Raw genomic sequence first — 18548 nt, forward strand, 5'->3', positions numbered from 1 at the left:
CATCACTGACACATCGCTATTATTTTAGACAGCTTTAATTGGTTTATATCACAGTTATTTCAGCTAATATTTTACGTACAGCTGTATAATTAATCATAGATAATGATTCAACAATAGGCTTTGTATAGATTACATTTTCCTCTGGTCTTGAGCAACTGTCCCTCCCTGCTGCTGATAACCCATTCTACAGAAAACCTGTCATGAGTTGTTTTGTACTGTGGAGGAGCAGAGTAAAACTAGTCAGGTGAAGGCCAGTAACTGAGTACTACAAATGGATGTTGGGCACATTGTTAGGACTGATTTTTAGGCTCATAATGATTTTCAATATCAATGACTATACATGAAACGGACACGAAATGGTTACATAGCACTTTTGGTTCTACAGTACGTAGCCTTGTCACACAGTGAAATCTGTTTTCATTTTTGTTAGTACAAGACTGATTGTATTTCTATGTTATATAACTCTCAACCGTGCCGATAATCACAGGCCTTACCCCTGAGTCCCTGAGCTGGGAGGGATCATGAGGACCACCTGGACACTAAACACAGTCTGCAGCCTCACCAGCATGAGAGGTCATTCTGAACAGCAGGTTCTTACACCATTAAGAGGGAGTTTTGATGTAGGGTTTTGTCTTGCAGGGGTTTAAAAGATATCACATTCCTAGTTCTTTTAAGAAATGTTGATATGGAAATGTTGGAATTGTTATGAACACAATAGAGTGATCATTTTCTATACATTCTCTGTTTTCAGTAACATAGCTCTGCACCTGGAGTAACAAATGTTGAATGTTGTATCTCTCCCTGTCTCCTGTTTTTCAAGGAATCAGTTGATAGTTTAGCGTTTCATGTTTTGTTTTGTGAAAAAAAAGGAAATGTAAACTAACTTTGTAAGCAAACAAAGAATGGTTTTCCTTCTGAAATGTCTTTTTCTGAATAAACTTCCAGTTTCTTTCATTATGTCTATGCTATGGGGACTAGACAGATCTCTTGGAGATCTGGACAGACATTAAGATTGATTTATATTTGATATATATTTGTCCTAAAGTAGTAAACGGTAAATATTGTTTTGAAGAAGAGCTGTTGAGTTGGATTGTGCTTCATGCAGATTACAAATTAATCCCTTGAATGTTCATTTTTCCTGTCACTATTAGTTAAATGTTTGTGTGTTTCTTCCTTTAAATATGTGTATCTTAATCTATAGTAGTTAAATTGCTTCAATTCTTGAGTCGGCACTCAAAATGCCAATTTAAATGTGGAATAATATTCAGAGGTGTAGCATTGTGAAGCAGATTGTGTGTGTGTGTGTGTGTGTGTGTGTAGGGGGGGGTGTTATAGCATTACACAGGTGATAATTTACCATCTAATGCTCTGTCAGAGGACAGTGTGTTTTTCTCATATAGTGCTGAGATCAATTTTTTCCTGGTGTGCTCAGCCACAGGAAAGCACATTAAACCTCTCTGCTGCGTTTACATTCTCTCTCAGCTTCCTGCTAATGCCTTTATGTACATTCAAGCAACAGCTGGAGTTTTACAGTCAAAGTGAAGGGAAGAAGCTTGTGCAACAACTACGATAGATGAAGATGAAGAACCCTAAATTCATGACTGACAGCCACTCTGAGCCGTATGCAGGGGCAGAGGAAACATGTAGGCTCATTAAAGAAACAGGAGGACGATCCCCTGTGGAGATGCGCACTTACTACATAAAAGGTGAGCGCACCAAAATACCCAAACAAACTGGTTTAAGAAACAATCCAATGACACTGGTTTATTGCAAAAATTGAACAAAAAGAAAGCGTACAGGCGTAACACGACCGGCTGTTATCCAGACGCTCCGGCGGCCCGCAGTCTGGAGCCCCGGGAGAGGAAACGCTCCAGTTAGGACAGCCGGCCGGAGAGACGGTGGCCACCCCGGACCGCGAGGTGAGTCCGGCTGCTCTCCGGGAGCAACTGCTGCTTGAACAGGGGAGAAAAAGCGTTTCCAATACATATAGGCTTAGGCGAGAGGCCAGAACTTGTGCCTATACAAAAGGTAGTACCCGTTTTGGAAGGCAAAATAAGCTGTTTATTCGCAGGGAGGTGTTCAACGGAGCGAAACCCTGTTTTACCTGTACTGACCATTTCCCCGCGGTATTTTCCCCCACCCTCAGATTAAGTGAGCGCAGCTGTGGGCTTCTTCACAATCTACTGCTTTGCCATACTGAGAAAAGTCAATTGGTCCTGGGATTTCTCCGACTACACACAAAGCTCTTTCTTTAAACTTGGATGCAAGAGGCTCTGCAAGCAGAGTGCAGACCGGTTGGATTCTCACCTTCGAGCTGACCGCTCATCTGTCCGGTTTCACGCCACACGGGAGCTCTGCGCTTCGGCGTTCAGGCTGTTGTAGTGGTCAGGAACTCCGGGGATCTGAAGAGGAAAAACTAGTTAATAAGACACCTGTTGAAACACCACGAACAGACCTGAGCACGTATTAAAAATACAGGTAGTCATTTTAAATAGTAACAACGATCCGTTCCATTTCGCCTGTTGAAAGATACGAAAGTTACTGATTTAGCTTGAGTTCAACGTCTCTTTGAAAGCCAGCTACTGTCCGCCTTCTTAATTATTCTGATGTCTTCTCTGGTTTCGTTTTGAACTGTTCCCATCCAAATAGGAAGCAAACTTGACCGACATTCTGCTAACCAAATAAAGCGAAACATCCCGGGATTATTCTCCTGTCCCTGTAAAGACGCTATTTAAGGACAAATACGCAATACTGCTGCCAGAACCATTTTAAAAGGACACTAATTGAAGGCTGATAAAGATTAATCACACCTGGCTTTGGACTGTAATTAATTAGACATGTCTAAAGCACGGACTGGATCCTGGAGTTGGCATGGATCCCTCAGTCTTTCCGACTCAAGTAACTGGAGTCAATCCCGTTCCATGCTTTTAACTGAACCGCTGATGAAATAACCTTACGTGAAACTTTAATTGAGGATTTACGATTTGTTTTCAGTTTCATTCAAAATACTATATTCATCCCCAAATATAATCAATAGTAAAAGGTTACAAGTTAGCGACACCCTTGCGCCAGAAACAGTGTTTCAGAATTCCCGTCTTTTAGCTTTGGGTCAAGCAGTAAGAATTATACTGTTAGTGTCTGACAGTCAGTCTCACCTGTGATTACTGTACTGTACGTCACTCACTGACCGTGGTTCCCCTTTCACTGTAGAACCTGTGTATACAGTGTAGAACACGATATAGACTTTTAATGAATTTTTAAATTAATCAAAATGAATTTGCATCTCTTAGAGATGACACTTATGAGTTAATATAAAACTCTGCTTCCACTACTTCATTGCCAGCGGTCTGATATTCATAAACAACACTTTCACCACCTGCACTCTGTGCGTTTGACTGCATTTTGACTACAATAACTTTCACATATTATGGTATATGAAGTAATAGCGTCTCTAATAGTAATAATAAGGAGCGAAGTGATGCTCCATTGATTGCAAAACTAGTTATTACATCCTTGTCACTATTCTGTTTTCTACGCATACACCAGTTCACTTTCTATTTACATGCATGGCTTTTGATTTTTTCATCTTTAATCTTTAAACGTCTGTGTGGAACCTTGTCAAACGCCCATGGAAATATAAATATACTACGTCGTGACAACTGCTGTTTTTAAGGAACTAAAGAGATATTCTACCCGGACACCAGCTGGAGTACAAAACATTTAGACCAATTTAATCGTCCATGTAGTTTTTTTAAAGTTGTCTTCAAAATCATTTAAGACATTTTGTTTAAAAAATAAATTCATGCTTGATGAGAGAGAAAACAGGCGAACCGCCTCGTCTCGGGGCTGTGACTTGGCTTTAGACTGGATAAGAGATGTACATGGCCAGTATTTTGTGTGGCCGGCCTGGTGGCTCCGCGGGCTGAACCATCGGACACTTCTAAAGTTCAGAGAGCAGATCGACTCCCGGAGAGTCGTGTAAGTTGAAGTCGAGCCCCGAGCCCACCGTCAGTCTGAGATCTCAGCCCCGGGTAAAGCTCTCATGCTGTCGGGGTGAGTTTGTAAAGGAGGCTGTTCTCTACCACGCCGGCCGTTTTGGGGGGCTCCATTTTCGGGGCCTTCCAAAACAGGGAAAATGGGGGGTTTAAGTCCTTTATAAATGCATAGATCGGAATTCAATTCTAAAAAGCAGCCCCTTATACCACTGAGACACCTTCAGGACAGGTGTGGCACTAGCAGTGCAAGAGAGGTGCAGTCCTAACTAGGAGCGACAGGGGTCTCTCTCCAGCACATTTCTCTTGATTCGATCAACCGGCCGCAAGCTAAACGAGTCCGGCGAACAGACTCGTAGACGAATGCTACTGTGTTAGGATGTCTGAAAATCTTCAGCCGTTATATACTTTATGTATGATTTGGAGAGTTCAAGTTTCTTTTTATCTTCAGTACCGTGAGTGTTGAGCCCTTGTAACCGAGTGCACAGCTGTCATTCAGGAGCCGAGCCCGCCCCCAGAGTGACCTTCCTCAGCGGACACGCCCCGTCCACCTGTTCCACAGGTGCGCCCGGCAAGATGGCGGCGGGGTGAGTTTCTGCGGCGTGAGGTGCGTTTGCGTTTTATTTCGCATTTTCTTATTTTAAATTCAAAAACTCAAATTTCACTTTGAGGAAAGTTAGACAAAAATGTATTGTTGTTGCAACTTTTGTTATTTGCGTTTGTTCTTGTTTAATTTGTGTTTTAGGACGCCGAAATAAGTGTCCTGTCTGTCTGAGCGTGCTCTCGAAGTTTTAAAAGTCTGCGGTCCCATCCTATCTTTCATGTAAGTATGTTTTTATAAGATAAGGTCTGTTTCTTTTAACGAAAAAAAGGCTGTAGTTAACCTTCAAACATTTGCTTTCTAAAGTCAGTAGCTGTGAAATCTCCGCTTTTCGGATTCTTGCTATAATAACGCTTTCCGCGTTAAACCCTTGTAAAGGGTTCGTTCATTCGTATGTTTTTTATTTCTCTAGGCGACAAAAGAATTTCAAGAACGGATGTCCAATTATGGAAGAAGTGTTTTTTTCCATGGTAAGTTATATTCCTTCCTTACCCATCCTAAATTCGTGAAAGTTGTAAAATATTGTATAAAATAAATAGAATTAAATGTACTAATTCTCAAGTTTTTATTTCTACAGCTGACAAAGGGATTGCAAGAACGGGCCTCCAGTTATACATACTTTTCTCCAAGGTAAGTTATATTCCTACCTTGTGCTACACTATATTTGTGTATCTCGGTAAGACAAGACGTATGTCCCAGCATTTGAACACCGGAATGGGTTTATACTATATAACGTCTTTTCGTTTCGTCCTACTTTTGTTATATACGAATATCGTTTCAGTGGGATGTGTTTGTGATTCCTCATGAAATTACCCATTGGTTTCTTGTTGAATCTGAGCGTGTTTTTATATTTCTTTATTCCGGTGGCTTATTTATAAAGCGAATAGACTTCAGGTCGTCAAGTGAATCGATTCTGCAAATCCGCTATGCTAACTTGATCCTTTTGTTTTTTTGCCTTCAGTTCTGCGGCTCCTGGTTCTCTGCGCTCCGACGATCTCCTTTCCAGCTCCACTCCAGCAACTCGACGAGCGTTGGCAGGTTCCTCTTGACAATGTGTGCTTTTTGTTACATTTGATTTTTGATACCAGTGGCTTGATCTGTAATGTCCCGATTCAGTGCTGTATTTTATTCTTGACCTGCATGTTTTCTGTTGACTGCTGCTATTGTATGTGCTGCGGCTCCTGGTTCTCTGTGCTCCGACGATCTCCGGCAATTTATTGACAATGTGTGCTTTTTCTTACATTTGATTTTTGTTACCAGTGGCTTGATCTGTAATGTCCCGATTCAGTGCTGTATTTTATTCTTGACCTGCATGTATTCTGTTGACTGCTGCTATTGTATGTGCTGCGGCTCCTGGTTCTCTGGCAATTTATTGACAATGTGTGCTTTTTGTTACATTTGATTTTTGTTACCAGTGGCTTGATCTGTAATGTCCCGATTCAGTGCTGTATTTTATTCTTGACCTGCATGTTTTCTGTTGACTGCTGCTATTGTATGTGCTGTGATTTCTGCAATAAAAACTCTCATTTCATTGTCTGCATTGTCCTGTATTTTCGAAGGTGCGAAGGGTTGTCTTGCAGTGTGCGTCACGCACCGCACTACTTTGACTTGGAAAAGTGCGAAGACTCCCGCCTTTTTAGATAGTGGGGGGAGAGGGAGCCTGGGTATAGCCCTGGGGGGAGGAGAACTGAGGATAGCTCTAGCCAAGCCCCCTCACTCCCAGCAAGAGGGGAAGGCGGGCTGGAGATGGCCTCAGCCCGAGAGAGAGGAGGCACCCAGGGCGGACTCAGCCTATCAGTCACAGCTTGCAACTGACAGCTTTCTAAGTCCACACACCAGGAGACCTGCCTCTCTGCAGGGACCAAAGCCACCACCAGCCTGCCATCCTCTCCTGCCGGGAGCGAGTGGGCTTGGCTAGAGCTGCGGTCAATCAGCCAGCCCCCGCCTACCCCTCTCCAATGAGGGGGGGTGGGCGAGGCTCGGCTTGATTGCTACCACACCCCGAAGAAGACCCCAGATACTAAGTTTTTTGGCGGGAAAATCTGGACACGCTTAAAAAGGGGGTAGCCTTTGACCTTTTCAAGTCAAAAAGCGATAGGGGGTCCCCTTGCGGCCACAAGCTGTTAGCAAAATCTCTCCGCCAAAAAACTCACCAACATCGGGGTTTTTCAGGGCCAAGGGGGTACAGAACTCTGCACAAAAAATCAAAGAACAAAATCAAGGTTCAATCAACAATTTATTGAGCGAAAATGGCATACAAAACAAAGCATTACAATACGTCGGATGCACAGGCTTCAAAGTGAAAATGAACATGCATTTCAATTACAAAGTGTCAAAGCACGGCAACATTAACGCTAAATACTGTTACAAGTCAACAGAGAAAGAAAACATTTGCAAGCAGCTACATGTTAAAACAGAAACATACAGCACGTTACTGTTTCTCCGAGGCTTCTGTCGAGGCAGCGACCGGAATGAAGACTGGAACTTCGTTGCAATTCCTGCAAAACAGAAATCAGTATTAACTTTCGGTTACAAACAATCTCGAAATGATCCCAGATAGTTAGATCGAGCTTCTGTATTGACTGACACATTTAAAAAATAAAGCAATTACCCTGCTAGAACATAAAATGTTCCTGTCCATGAAGTACTTATTTAAAGTGTGAATACGGAAGAGACAATAGTTACAGTGTATCGATTAGAAACTACCACATTCGAATGTGTTTTTTTCACTATTTCCTTTTTAGCATATTCTTTTTCTGAAACAGTTCAGTTAACACATAAGCAATTAATTAATATCTTTATAGGTTTCTATAAACAGCAGGCCTGCAGTGTTGTCGGGTCAAACCCATTTCTGCCGTGAAGAAATCTAGAATCGCCTAGTTGAGTCTTCTTTTGACAAAGTACATCACTTTTCCAACAACATCAGTATACAGTGTACTTCAATACGATACGTGTAAACGAATAAAAAGGTTTATACTTACACAGATAATTCCAGCAGCTGAGCCAAGCGTGTCCTGCCCGAAGACACCAAACTGGAAACACAAGAACAAGTATTTAAACGAGAACTTAAGGATAATTAAAACCAAGGTTTTTAGCAGCAAACGGCGTTTTCACTAGGGCCGATAGAGCAGAATTTATTTTAAAAAGATGCGTGTAGAGAAATGAATAAAATGATTATACTTACGTTTATACTTCCATGATTTAGTGCGACTCATGTCCTGCCCGAAGACACTTAACTGAAAACACAAAAACAGCAGAATTTAGAATTTAACGACCACTGAAACTAAAAAAGCATTAGTTGCCAGATCATTTTTACCAGGAATATAAGAACATAATCACACAACATACTCTAGAGAATGATTAAAAATCTTTAACGTTCTAGGTAGCCTAATTTCGGTTTTGGACAAATGCACAGGAATTCAAGAAGATTAAGATAAAGAAACATACGTAAATTGACGTTTGCATTCTGCCAATACAGCAGTGTCTTTACTGCTACAACAGAGCTTTTCTTCGATGTAAAACGAATACACACGTCGTTTGTGTAACACAAGTGGCTTGTTCAAAATAAGAGAAGCGTTGGAAAAGACAAAGCTTGAATTCAAAAATGCTATTTAGCTCCCAACGAAAATACGTGTTTTACCCTTTTTGCGAGGTATAAAGTACATAATTACATTGGTTAAATTTGTATCTACATTTAAATAAAGGAAAAATAAAAAAGAATCACAAAAGACGCGGAACAAACTCACTCAGCTCCGCTCTCCCCAGCAGAAACCGGCGCACAGGTGCGCGGGGCGTGGCCTGCGAGAGATGTCATTCGAGTGGGCGTGGCTACAGACTGACGGTGCAGGTCGCTTTTTTTCTTGGGTCATCTAGAAACGTTTATGATTTTATTTACTTTTATTATTTTATCCTTAAAAAATCATCATTTTCGCTTCGCAACTTGATACTTGATAACATTGCCAACATGAAGAGAGGTCCCTACAATTTCATTTCAAACCTATTGTGTTTCCATGAGAAATGATACAATACTGTTGGTAGTGTAGTGTATTGTATACTATTTTTTTATTTTAATTCCAGCGTATGATTATATTATACACAGTTTTTAACTACTTCTTACAATTCTGGGCTGTGGTGGGTGCCAGAGCCTATTCTGGCCAGCAACAGGCGCAAGGCAGGTTACTCCCTGGATGGGATGCTGGTGCATCACAGGGCACACACAGACACGCACACATCCACACCAGGGGCAATTTTCCCAGGAGTTAATTTTCCTTCACCAGCATGTCTTTGGACAGTGGGAGGAAACTTGAGCACCCAGAGTAAACCCACATGAACATGAGGAGAACATACAAACTCCACACAGACAGCACCCCCGGTCTGGTATTGATCCCAGGGCCCCAGCACTGCGAGGCAGCAATGCTAAACACTGCGCCACCGTGACACCCTGCGTAGTTTGTCTAATATTAAATTGTCAAAAACTCGTAAAAAATTAAAATGAAGAAGAACAGTGACTCTGCTGTGCTAAAGGACACAATCTGAAATGACTAAAGCATGTGTTTTTTATATTCACCGTTCCTCCAGTGCCTGGTTTATTTTTCTCTGCAGTTTCTTCCATGATTATTAAAGGCATCAGGTTCCCGGTAGTCCAATACGACATATGATCCTTTGAAGTGAACAGGAAACACTTCTTTACCCACAGGGGTGTAGGAGAGTGGAACAAGCTGCCCAGCCTGGTGTTCCAGCTGATAACCTGGATTCTTTCAGGAAACATCTGGATGAGATCCTTGATTAGTTCCTTAAAAAATAAACGGACTAGATCGGCCGAATAACTGTTTGAACGGCCAAAATGGTTCTCATGATCTCTGCATGAGATTGTGTATTATATTTCCACATCTGGAAGGCAGAACGATTAAACGTTCTTCTGACTAGAATCCAGTGGCGCCAGCCCTGAACACATTATTTAGGTATTCTAGCATTAATACTAATCCTGACCCAACAGCTAGCCATACATTCAGACCTCAATGTACACACAAAGACACACAGCTCTGGTTTCTGTGTCAACAACACCACGAGCCTTAGGAATAAGCAAAATATGGATTAGTACAGATAGACTGAGCTGTAAGTGGTTCTAAACTGAAGTATGCTCACCGCACTGTCAATAGACACTTTTAAACCAGCCATACTGACTCTCCAGTAACAGGCCCAGGGTGCTTTTGATCCAGCTCCCACCTAATTCCTTTCTTTACGATACTCACATCTTAGATACTAGAATTTCTGGGTGAGAGACATTCATAAAAGTGCAAGATAGTAAAGATCTTGAAATAAATGGAAAGGGCTGGGTCTTCCCAGGGGCGAAACCAATAAATGTTACGTGGAGTTCCAGAGCTGTGTCATCAGGCAGTTCGGGGGACTTGAATTGGCTCAGGGTAACTTTCCTTTAGAGGGATAACAAGGGGTAAGAACAGAACTAGGCCATTTCATCTGTCCTGCTCATTTGCGTGTTTGCAGATCAGTTAATCTCAGCATTACTGAAGTGCTCAAGACTTTTTCTTCCTATGTCTTCAAGAAGAACAATTTTACTCAATTAAGGATAAAAACAGTTCATCTCATTACTCTTCTTTTTTTTGCTGGCTTTGCTGCTTCCTATGTTTTAGCATTTTTCTGTTTGTACACACGTACTAGGTAACATACAGTACCATTTCTGTAACTGAAGAGCTTTAAGTTACTTTGAAAGTCTCCTTCACTTTCAAATTTTCAATTTCTAATTTGCCCACCCTATCAATCACAATTTAATATTAGGCACTGCTTTCACACAGTGTAAGAAAGGATGCTTTTGTTTTGTTCCAATTTGTTACAGAAATAAGGGCTTTAAATTAGAAAGCTGTACAAGTATAATCCTTGACCATTTGTCTGCTGAATATGAAAAGACTTTTCCTATGCTGACAGTCATTTCATTTATCACACAGCTCAAGAACTTGGTTTGAAGCCAGTACTAGTGCTGCTATTTAAGAGGAATCTTCATGCAATAGTGTGTGTTTGCTCACTGCTCAGTGAGACAGCTGAGAAGAGGAGACTGAAGTATAACTCCAACACAAAGGCTAGTGAGAATTGTGCATGAGCAAGAGTCCCAAGGGGTTTTAATGACACAACACAGTATGGTTCGTGTATGAAAACGTCCAGTTTGTTTTTCTGAAGGGAGCAGCAGGTAGAAGTTGGGGATGTGGCTGGCAGGGCGGGTCAGGGGTCACACGCGCTCGGCGATGCTGGTCATCACTGTGTGAGCGATCTGATTGATGGCGCTGAAGGTGGCGCTGTCCGGGAAGGCCTGCAGGAAATCTCTCCCTTCTTCTAAACTGGAGGTGAGCTGGGGATCCAGAGGGACACAGCCTGCAGCGAGAATGCAGAGATCCAGAATTTATAGTTCACTTCTTGGTTCACCTTTCATCATGGAGCAGTTTAATTACACTGATTACCATCACGTGACAATGTCAGCATGTACAGTATGTGAAAGCTTGTTGGCAGGCTTTCAGCTGGCACACTTTTAGATCATTTGGATTGATCAGCTATATACAAAACAGAGTAATTGCAGAAGCACAGGAACGAATTGTAAATCAGCCCAGCCTCCTATAATTTATAATAATACCAGAACAAAAACATAAAAGCTTGACTGTTATAAACAGCACAGATATCCTTTATATCTTAAACGCCAAGACAACTTACCTAAAAATGGTGATTCTGTCAGCTTGGCCAGTTCCTCTCCTCCCCCTTTGGAAAATATATTTGTGCATTCCTGAAACAAAACAGGGCAAGTCTGTAAACATCTGCTATAAGGCCAGACTGCAAACACTAGTAGAGAATTTCAAGTAGGTAGCTACTGTACATCAGCAAGCATAGGCTGCAAGGGAACAAGAAAAGGTTTATTCCACGTTAGAAAGAAAAGAGACGCAACATTTCGGCTGTGGAGCCTTCTTCAGGTGTCAAACACGTCCTTTCTTTTCAGCATGGAATAAATGTACTTGTTCACTAGTAGAGAATATCACATTTCATCAATTAGCATGTTGCAAGAGCAGGAATCTGTAAGGGTTATTGATATTTTCTTGATATTAAATGTTGACCTGTTTTTAAATGCAGTCAATTAACTTTATGATCCGAATGAAAAACTGGTAATTATGAGAGTAATTAAAACCTTTTATGGAAAACAGACACTACAGATCAGAGACCCAGCAACAGATAATTAAAGGTTGTCCTGTATCACAGGTTAATCATTTGTATCCTAGAATCTCATGATATTCAAGGAGACTCTCCACAGCCAGTCAAAGTTTTCTGCTGTGAGCAGAAGCACACAGACACCAGGGCCAACGCTGATACCAGGAGGACGTGCAGAGAAACCACTGGAAGTTACATTTCACAGGGTTTCCAGCAGGCAGACACAGTGGACTTACCGAGCAATGCGGACAGACAAAGCCGCTCATATTCTCCACGATTCCCAGGACACGCAGGCCCGTCTTCTTGCAAAATGCGATCTCCCGCCTCACATCTCCTGTGGAAACGGCCTGCAAGAAGAGGTAGAGACACATCTTTGATCCATATCCAGTACGCTCTCTCTGCAGATCTTCTGCTATTATGTTTGACTAAATTAGTTTACTAAATCAACTAATGCCTGATCTCTATTCTGGAGTGTTCACTATCTTGTTTCTGGTTAAGTAACATTACAGCACTAACAGTTTTTCGGGCAGTGTGATATTACCTTAGTACCAGGCTATTCATTTTTATCTAAGAATCATAATATAAAATGACTATTTAAGCAAGAATCTTATATTACATATGTTAAAGCTTTTCTGACCATGTTTCCAAAACTAGGATGTTTGAGTCAAATCTAATTTTTTTAGCTTTATTTTACGTATAGAGAGACAACGTATTGCTTTAAGAGACAGTGTGATTTTATCTTTTATTATTTATGCAGATACAGCCTTATGCAATCAGGACCTTTGCCAGAATTTAAGACAGATCGGTTAAAAAAATGGAAAATAAAGCCTGTTTTTTTGGCGAATTTCTGACAATTCATTGAGTTTTGAGGCACAGTTCTCATCTACTTTCAGTCCTCAATAATTCTTTGTTATGGCTCAAACTGTTGTTAGTCACCCGGCATGAAACACAGCCTTGAAAAGGTTCCTTAAAGGCTAGAATTCAGGAAAGCGGGAAATGTGGGCACTGTGTACTATTAACAGATCAGGGGATAATACACGGCATTAACACACTCTGCTGTCATAGTTCTGTTCAATAACCTTACAGTATCCTGGAAGGGAATCAGTCTGCTGTATAACAGCGAACTCAGAGGTACACACGAGGTGCATACTTTCATATGCATCCCATTAAGAACATAAAAGCCCTGGAGGAATAGAGAAATCTTTAGATTTATTTCTAGAGGCAGATATCTATTGATAAAGGGGCAGCTCAGAGTAACAGGTTCTGGACTTTCAGCAGGAAGGGTGTGTGTTTTAGTCCCTCTTGCAGAATCACTGCTGTTGTACCCTTACAGGTGGTACTTGAGCCCAATCGCGCCAGTCTAGTCCCTCTGTAAAAACAGGCAGCAGCGTTGCTGGGCATCATCCTGAGATGAACTAGTGGGTGGAGACGTGTACTCTCGTTCCACTCCACGTTACAGAAAACTGCCTGAGCCAACAGCAGAGTTAGGACTTCATCTAGATGTGTGATTTAGAAGCCAACGCCAACACTCTCGAAGAAAGGCCTAGCAACACCAGGGTTGCGAACGGACGAGCTGGGGCTTGGCATGATGGACCTCTGTGCTTGGGCCCCGCCAGCTCCTCCTGCCTGCGAACGGGACGTCGCCCCTGACCTGGGGGGTGGTGACCAGGATGGCACCGTCGACCCTGTGCTTCCGCAGGCTCTCCACCACGGCCAGGTGCTCGTCCGAGGTGCCCGGGGGCGTGTCCACCAGCAGGTAGTCCAGTTCGCCCCAGGCCACGTCCGACACAAACTGGCCTATCAGGGCTGGCGAGCCGCAGGCAGAGCGGGACAGAAAACGACAGAGAGAGATGGGGTAGAAGTCAGCAAGATCACCAGTGGGGATTCCAACGTAAAACGAGCCTCAGCTGCTTCTATTTTGTTTTTCATTTAATAACGCACATATCGGTAGCTAACTTGGTCAACAACACATAAACAACTTACAATCTTGAGTCTGATTTGGGAAATGCTTTCTCAGACATCTCCGAGACAGTTAACTTTGTGATATACAAAAAGATAACTCAGCATTTAAGTGAATCTGCGCTATTTTAATGAGTAAGAAGGTCGGCATGAAATATAGATTACCGGGGCTGACATACCTGTAGTTTATCTAAACACTTTTTAAAAGAGAAATTTGTTGTTCAGCAGCTCACTTACATATATACGCTACTTAGTAGTGGTGCAGTCAAAGCCATTCAGTTGTCACTCCAGACACGTTTTGAGTGCGAGTTAGGAGTCAGATCTGTGCATGAGTACATATGCCACCAGTCTGAGGAAAGGCATAACTACATAGCAAGATTCACTCTAGAATTTTCGAAAGCAACCAAAAATGGCCGGAAAACATCCTCTTACTTTCAAATATTTGGCTCACGCCACTGGACTGCAGTCGGGTCGATTTCGATTTCATTTTGAGTGAAGGCCCGCACTTTATGGACGATCCCTCACCCCGAGCTTCCTGCACAGCCCCAGGGCTGTAATCACAGCGCTCCGGATTCCATGCCCTTTCCTTCTGCACACATACTCGTGGAACTGCTCATAAACCTTATAAATGTTTTCGGCACTCTTCAGAAGAACTGCATCGGGGAACAGGAGCCGCTCAGATAACCACAGACCTGCTTTGCGCTCAAGTATCCTCCTGGCTCCCGAGTTTACCTGTTTTCTTGGGGCCCCTCCAAATCACGGCGTCATCCGGGTTTTCCAGAAGGAACCCGATGGACATGAGGGCCAGGCTCTTATGCGCGTCGGTGTAGACCGGCACCCACCCCGCGTCGCACTGGTGCACCTCCTGCCGGCCCACGCTCAGCATGCGGGGGATACTGGGGCCACAGAGGTCGACATCGAGGATCCCCACCTGAGGAGAGCGGCACAGAGGGGGCGCGTCAGCCGCTCACCAGCACGGGATCACGGGCGCCACTCGGACACCACCCGGCGGACGAGCGCTCAGCCACCAGGCCTACGTCAGCGACACAGCGCTGCAGATCGGCTGCTTCGTTCCAAGAGTGTCATTCTAAACCCCCCTCACTGGCCTTCTCCGTTTGATTTTACTCCACTGGAAACACCCGGTTGGGCCCACACTCGCTCGCTGGCTAAGGGATGTGATGTACTTTCTCCACCTGGAAAAAATGAGCTTTTCCCTCTGTGGCTGAACTGCAAAACTTAATTCTGCCTGGCAGCCCCCTTTAAACTTCTTCCAGAGCTTGCAGCTCGACCCAGACATATGAAAGACCTTGAAGACTGTGGCTCACCTCTTCTGTACTTTCACTACCTTTTTTTTTTTGCTTTTCCCTTCAGCATTTCTCTTCCACATCTCTGAATTCCTTTTCTCTATGCCTCGATTCCTGTTTTTATATTATTATTGGATTTACACAGTTTGTTTAGGTACCAAGTCTGTCATGCCAAGGTGATTGTTCAACATTTGTTCATCATTGTATATGGTACTGTGTAATATTCTTTTTCTCCCCCTACACACCAAAAAACAAGCTGAACATAAACCCCTCCCTGAGATCTCCACCTCAATGTGCTTTGTGCTGCCCCACCATCCTTCTGCATATTCAAATTTGACCATTTAATACATTTAACATCTCGTCAAAATATCACAATAAAGCCGCGGTATCACTGACATATTTACAGTACATTTACAACATTAGTTGGCCTCTTTAAAGAACTGTATCAGGGGAGGTTTGCTTTACTTGCAAGAGGAAGCAAGAGTTATAAAGACAGTAGACAACGAGTGCAACCACAGCAGGTGTTCTAGCAATTCTGCACATTAGGAAAGCACCATGCACCCTCTGGTGAACACAGGTGGCAATACACTGTTCCTCTTCATTCCATCTGCAAGTCAAGTCGGTTTAAGTTTCGGGACCAATTTCAAAACAGGTGCGCCCCTCCTGATTGTGACCTCAAGCCCGCTGGCATCAGGGAAATTGCTGTTTAAGACGTGAAGGGTGAGCTTGGTCCACAGCTATTAAATCACCACAACCCAGTACACTTCACAGCCCTGATATCTGGGCAAACCCTAATAATCCGCAGCTTCCAAACGCAAGGAACCACAAGAGAACACCAGTATGTTTCACGCATCTCCCACCCCATGGCTACACACTCGTAGCTCTCAGAATGCTTTTCCATGCATTCATTCCTCACCTTCTTGCCAGCCTGTCGGAGTGCCAGGGCCAGTTCTGTGGTCAGAGTGCTCTTGCCCACTCCTCCTTTGCCCGAGAGCACCAGGACCACGTGCCGAACCTGCGCCAGGTTCCCTTTCTCTGTGGGGAATCAAGGAGAGTACATTCCGGACAAGATGAGAGAAGCAAGAGAGAAACGATGGCCAAAATTCAGCAGCAGATGGCAGCACAAACAAAGATTTAGATCATCCATCCATTTTCTAACCCCTTTATCCAATACAGGGTTTTGAGGGGAGCCGGAGGCTATCCCAGCAAGCAATGGGCTTGACACTTCCTGGAGTGTATCGCAGGGCACACACAGACACACACAAACTCACACCAGGACCAATTCTCCCAGAAGCCAATTAACTGAAGGATTGGAATTCTGGAAGAATAATGGATTCTCTTTATTACACAATATTACTGGCTTTAATATATGTATTATTTGGCTATTTTCTTTTGTCCAGCGAATTCTATGCTGCTTTGTGTCCCCCTCTGTAACCCTTATATCTTTCTCTCGGTAAGGGGAATGTTTTCTGCTAAAGCTGACTGTTTGAAGAAGATGGACAAAAAGGGGAGATAGGAGGGGCAGCAGCTGCCTGTAAGCGCAAGATATCAAGAGGACCACCTGGAGCAAAAGGCTTAAAGTTCAGTTTAGATGTCGTGGACAAATAGATACAATGGATAGCGCAGGCGTAGCTATAGTTTAAAGAAGCAAACATTATAAAACCTGAGGGTTTAGAACATTCTTGTTTGAAATGACACCTTAAAAAAAGATGCAATGTAGTTCAAAGAGGACTATTCTAATTTATTTGGCTGACAATTTTATCCAAAGCAACTTAAATAAGCACCCATGCATACAGCTGGATATTTTACTACATCACTCCATGTGACGTCCTGTATAGCAATCCCGTTATCGGGAATGGGACCCACAACCTTCACAATTCCAGAACCCTGGCCACTGTTCCCGCAAGCACACAAATTAACCCCATATTTAATAAATGTATCGCCCACGATGTACAGTTAATTCTGTTCAGGTTCGCGACAAGTTTAAAATCCCGCTCTGTCTGAAAGCGTCATGGGGTCAGAAATCAACATCCGGGTGAAAGGTCTCCTCGCAGCCACTGGTAAACCCGGAATGAAAACGCTTCTCTATATATCAACCCACGCCGGTGGATGGGATTGTCAAAAGATTGAAACAGGAAGTGGGAAGAATGTTAAAAAAGTCAATCGTAAATAAGATGTCTTCGCTTGCTCCACCGATGTGGACAGCGAGTATTGCCGTCCACCCAACCCACGATACAACAGGAGGATGTATCTGAGACTTGCGCTCTAAAGCTATTTAGCAACACAGAAAAACTTGAAAATCTGGGTTCTCATCAGTGATCAATCATACCTACCCTGTCTAAAACTGTGACCGCAAATTTAAGCTCCCCAGGGTGAGAGAAGTAGTTTCTAAACCCAAAAGCGTCTTTGATGGAGATTAGATTAGATGTAATTATTATTATTATAGTTTCCAACGCAGCAGGGTTGATGACATTTCTTGTTTCGCACGTTTTTGTTTTCTGGGCGAGAAACTGACTTCCACAACTAAGTCTGACCAAATAAAATATAACAATTATCATCCATTCATCAAGCCCAACAGTGTACTGTGGTCCGAAATATTTTTTTTTTGGTGCATATTAGCGGTTCGTAACAAGCACTAGCTAAGCATATTACAAAAGCTGAGCATACGAGCCAGTTTAGCAACAATGCGGATAATGTTTTACACTCTTCTCAAGTCTGAGGTACATACCCTCTTCTGAATCCATGCTGACACTTAACTCGCCTGACTTCCTGATGTCCGACGAAAGCGAAAAGGTGTGACGTTATCGGAATTACAGCCCTATTGTCCAATCCTAAAAGGCACAGTTTCTTATTCCCGCCCCCTCTCACTCTACGCCAATTAAAACCCGATCTCTTTGGAAGAGGTAGGCATGACGTAATTAACAAATAAGCTCTGTATCCAATGAAAAGCCGGACCATTGGTATAGTTATACCATAAATAGTCTTATATAAATTGTAAATAAGCCTTGTTAAATTCCAACAATAGTATATTTTGAAACCACTGTCAAAATGAGATAACAATTTACTAATAATACCTCAATTTTGGGGCAAAGTATTTTAAGTTATATAAGCGTGTACCGGTACCGATCCCGTTATTATTGTAAAATATTACATTAAAGATAAAACATGACATACACATGTCTGAAGGTGCAAAGCCCGCTATTACACCTATCTGAGTGATATTACGGTATATTCGAACTCCTGTATGTTACGTTTTTGTATTTCCACATATTATGGAATATAAGAATTCCCTATAAATACAGCAAGGCTAATTTTATGACCACAGCGCAGGGCAACAGGTATTTAATAAATGCAATGTGATACAAATGATTACAGCAGTTGGAAACTGATCTGAATTGTGTAGGGACTTTCCAGGACTGTTTCGGCATTCCTCAGAATCTCAGTCCTGTTAATGAAAATGCCGCATCGCACTTGACCTACAACGAAGCA

At 42.7% G+C, this 18548-nt stretch overlaps 1 protein-coding gene and 1 long non-coding RNA gene across 2 annotated transcripts; one reads left to right on the forward strand and one right to left on the reverse strand.

Annotated features, from left to right (window-relative positions):
• Positions 1-4560: 4560 nt before the first annotated feature.
• Positions 4561-6126, forward strand: LOC148818632 (uncharacterized). Its single transcript, XR_016094417.1, has 5 exons — positions 4561-4599; positions 4738-4815; positions 5006-5063; positions 5171-5223; positions 5555-6126. It is a non-coding gene; the product is annotated as an uncharacterized LOC148818632 (long non-coding RNA).
• Positions 6127-10705: 4579 nt separating this feature from the next.
• Positions 10706-17839, reverse strand: nubp2 (nucleotide binding protein 2 (MinD homolog, E. coli)). Its single transcript, XM_088936682.1, has 7 exons — positions 17788-17839; positions 15976-16094; positions 14488-14686; positions 13448-13602; positions 12033-12143; positions 11311-11380; positions 10706-10977 (listed from the first exon to the last, which is right to left on the reverse strand). Exons 1-7 carry the CDS (start codon positions 17801-17803, stop codon positions 10835-10837), a joined length of 813 nt encoding a protein of 270 aa, XP_088792808.1. The 5' UTR covers positions 17804-17839; the 3' UTR covers positions 10706-10834.
• Positions 17840-18548: the final 709 nt, after the last annotated feature.

This window comes from Atractosteus spatula, chromosome 18 (assembly GCF_055471065.1).
Source record: "Atractosteus spatula isolate fAtrSpa1 chromosome 18, fAtrSpa1.hap1, whole genome shotgun sequence".
NCBI classification, from domain to species: domain Eukaryota; kingdom Metazoa; phylum Chordata; class Actinopteri; order Semionotiformes; family Lepisosteidae; genus Atractosteus; species Atractosteus spatula.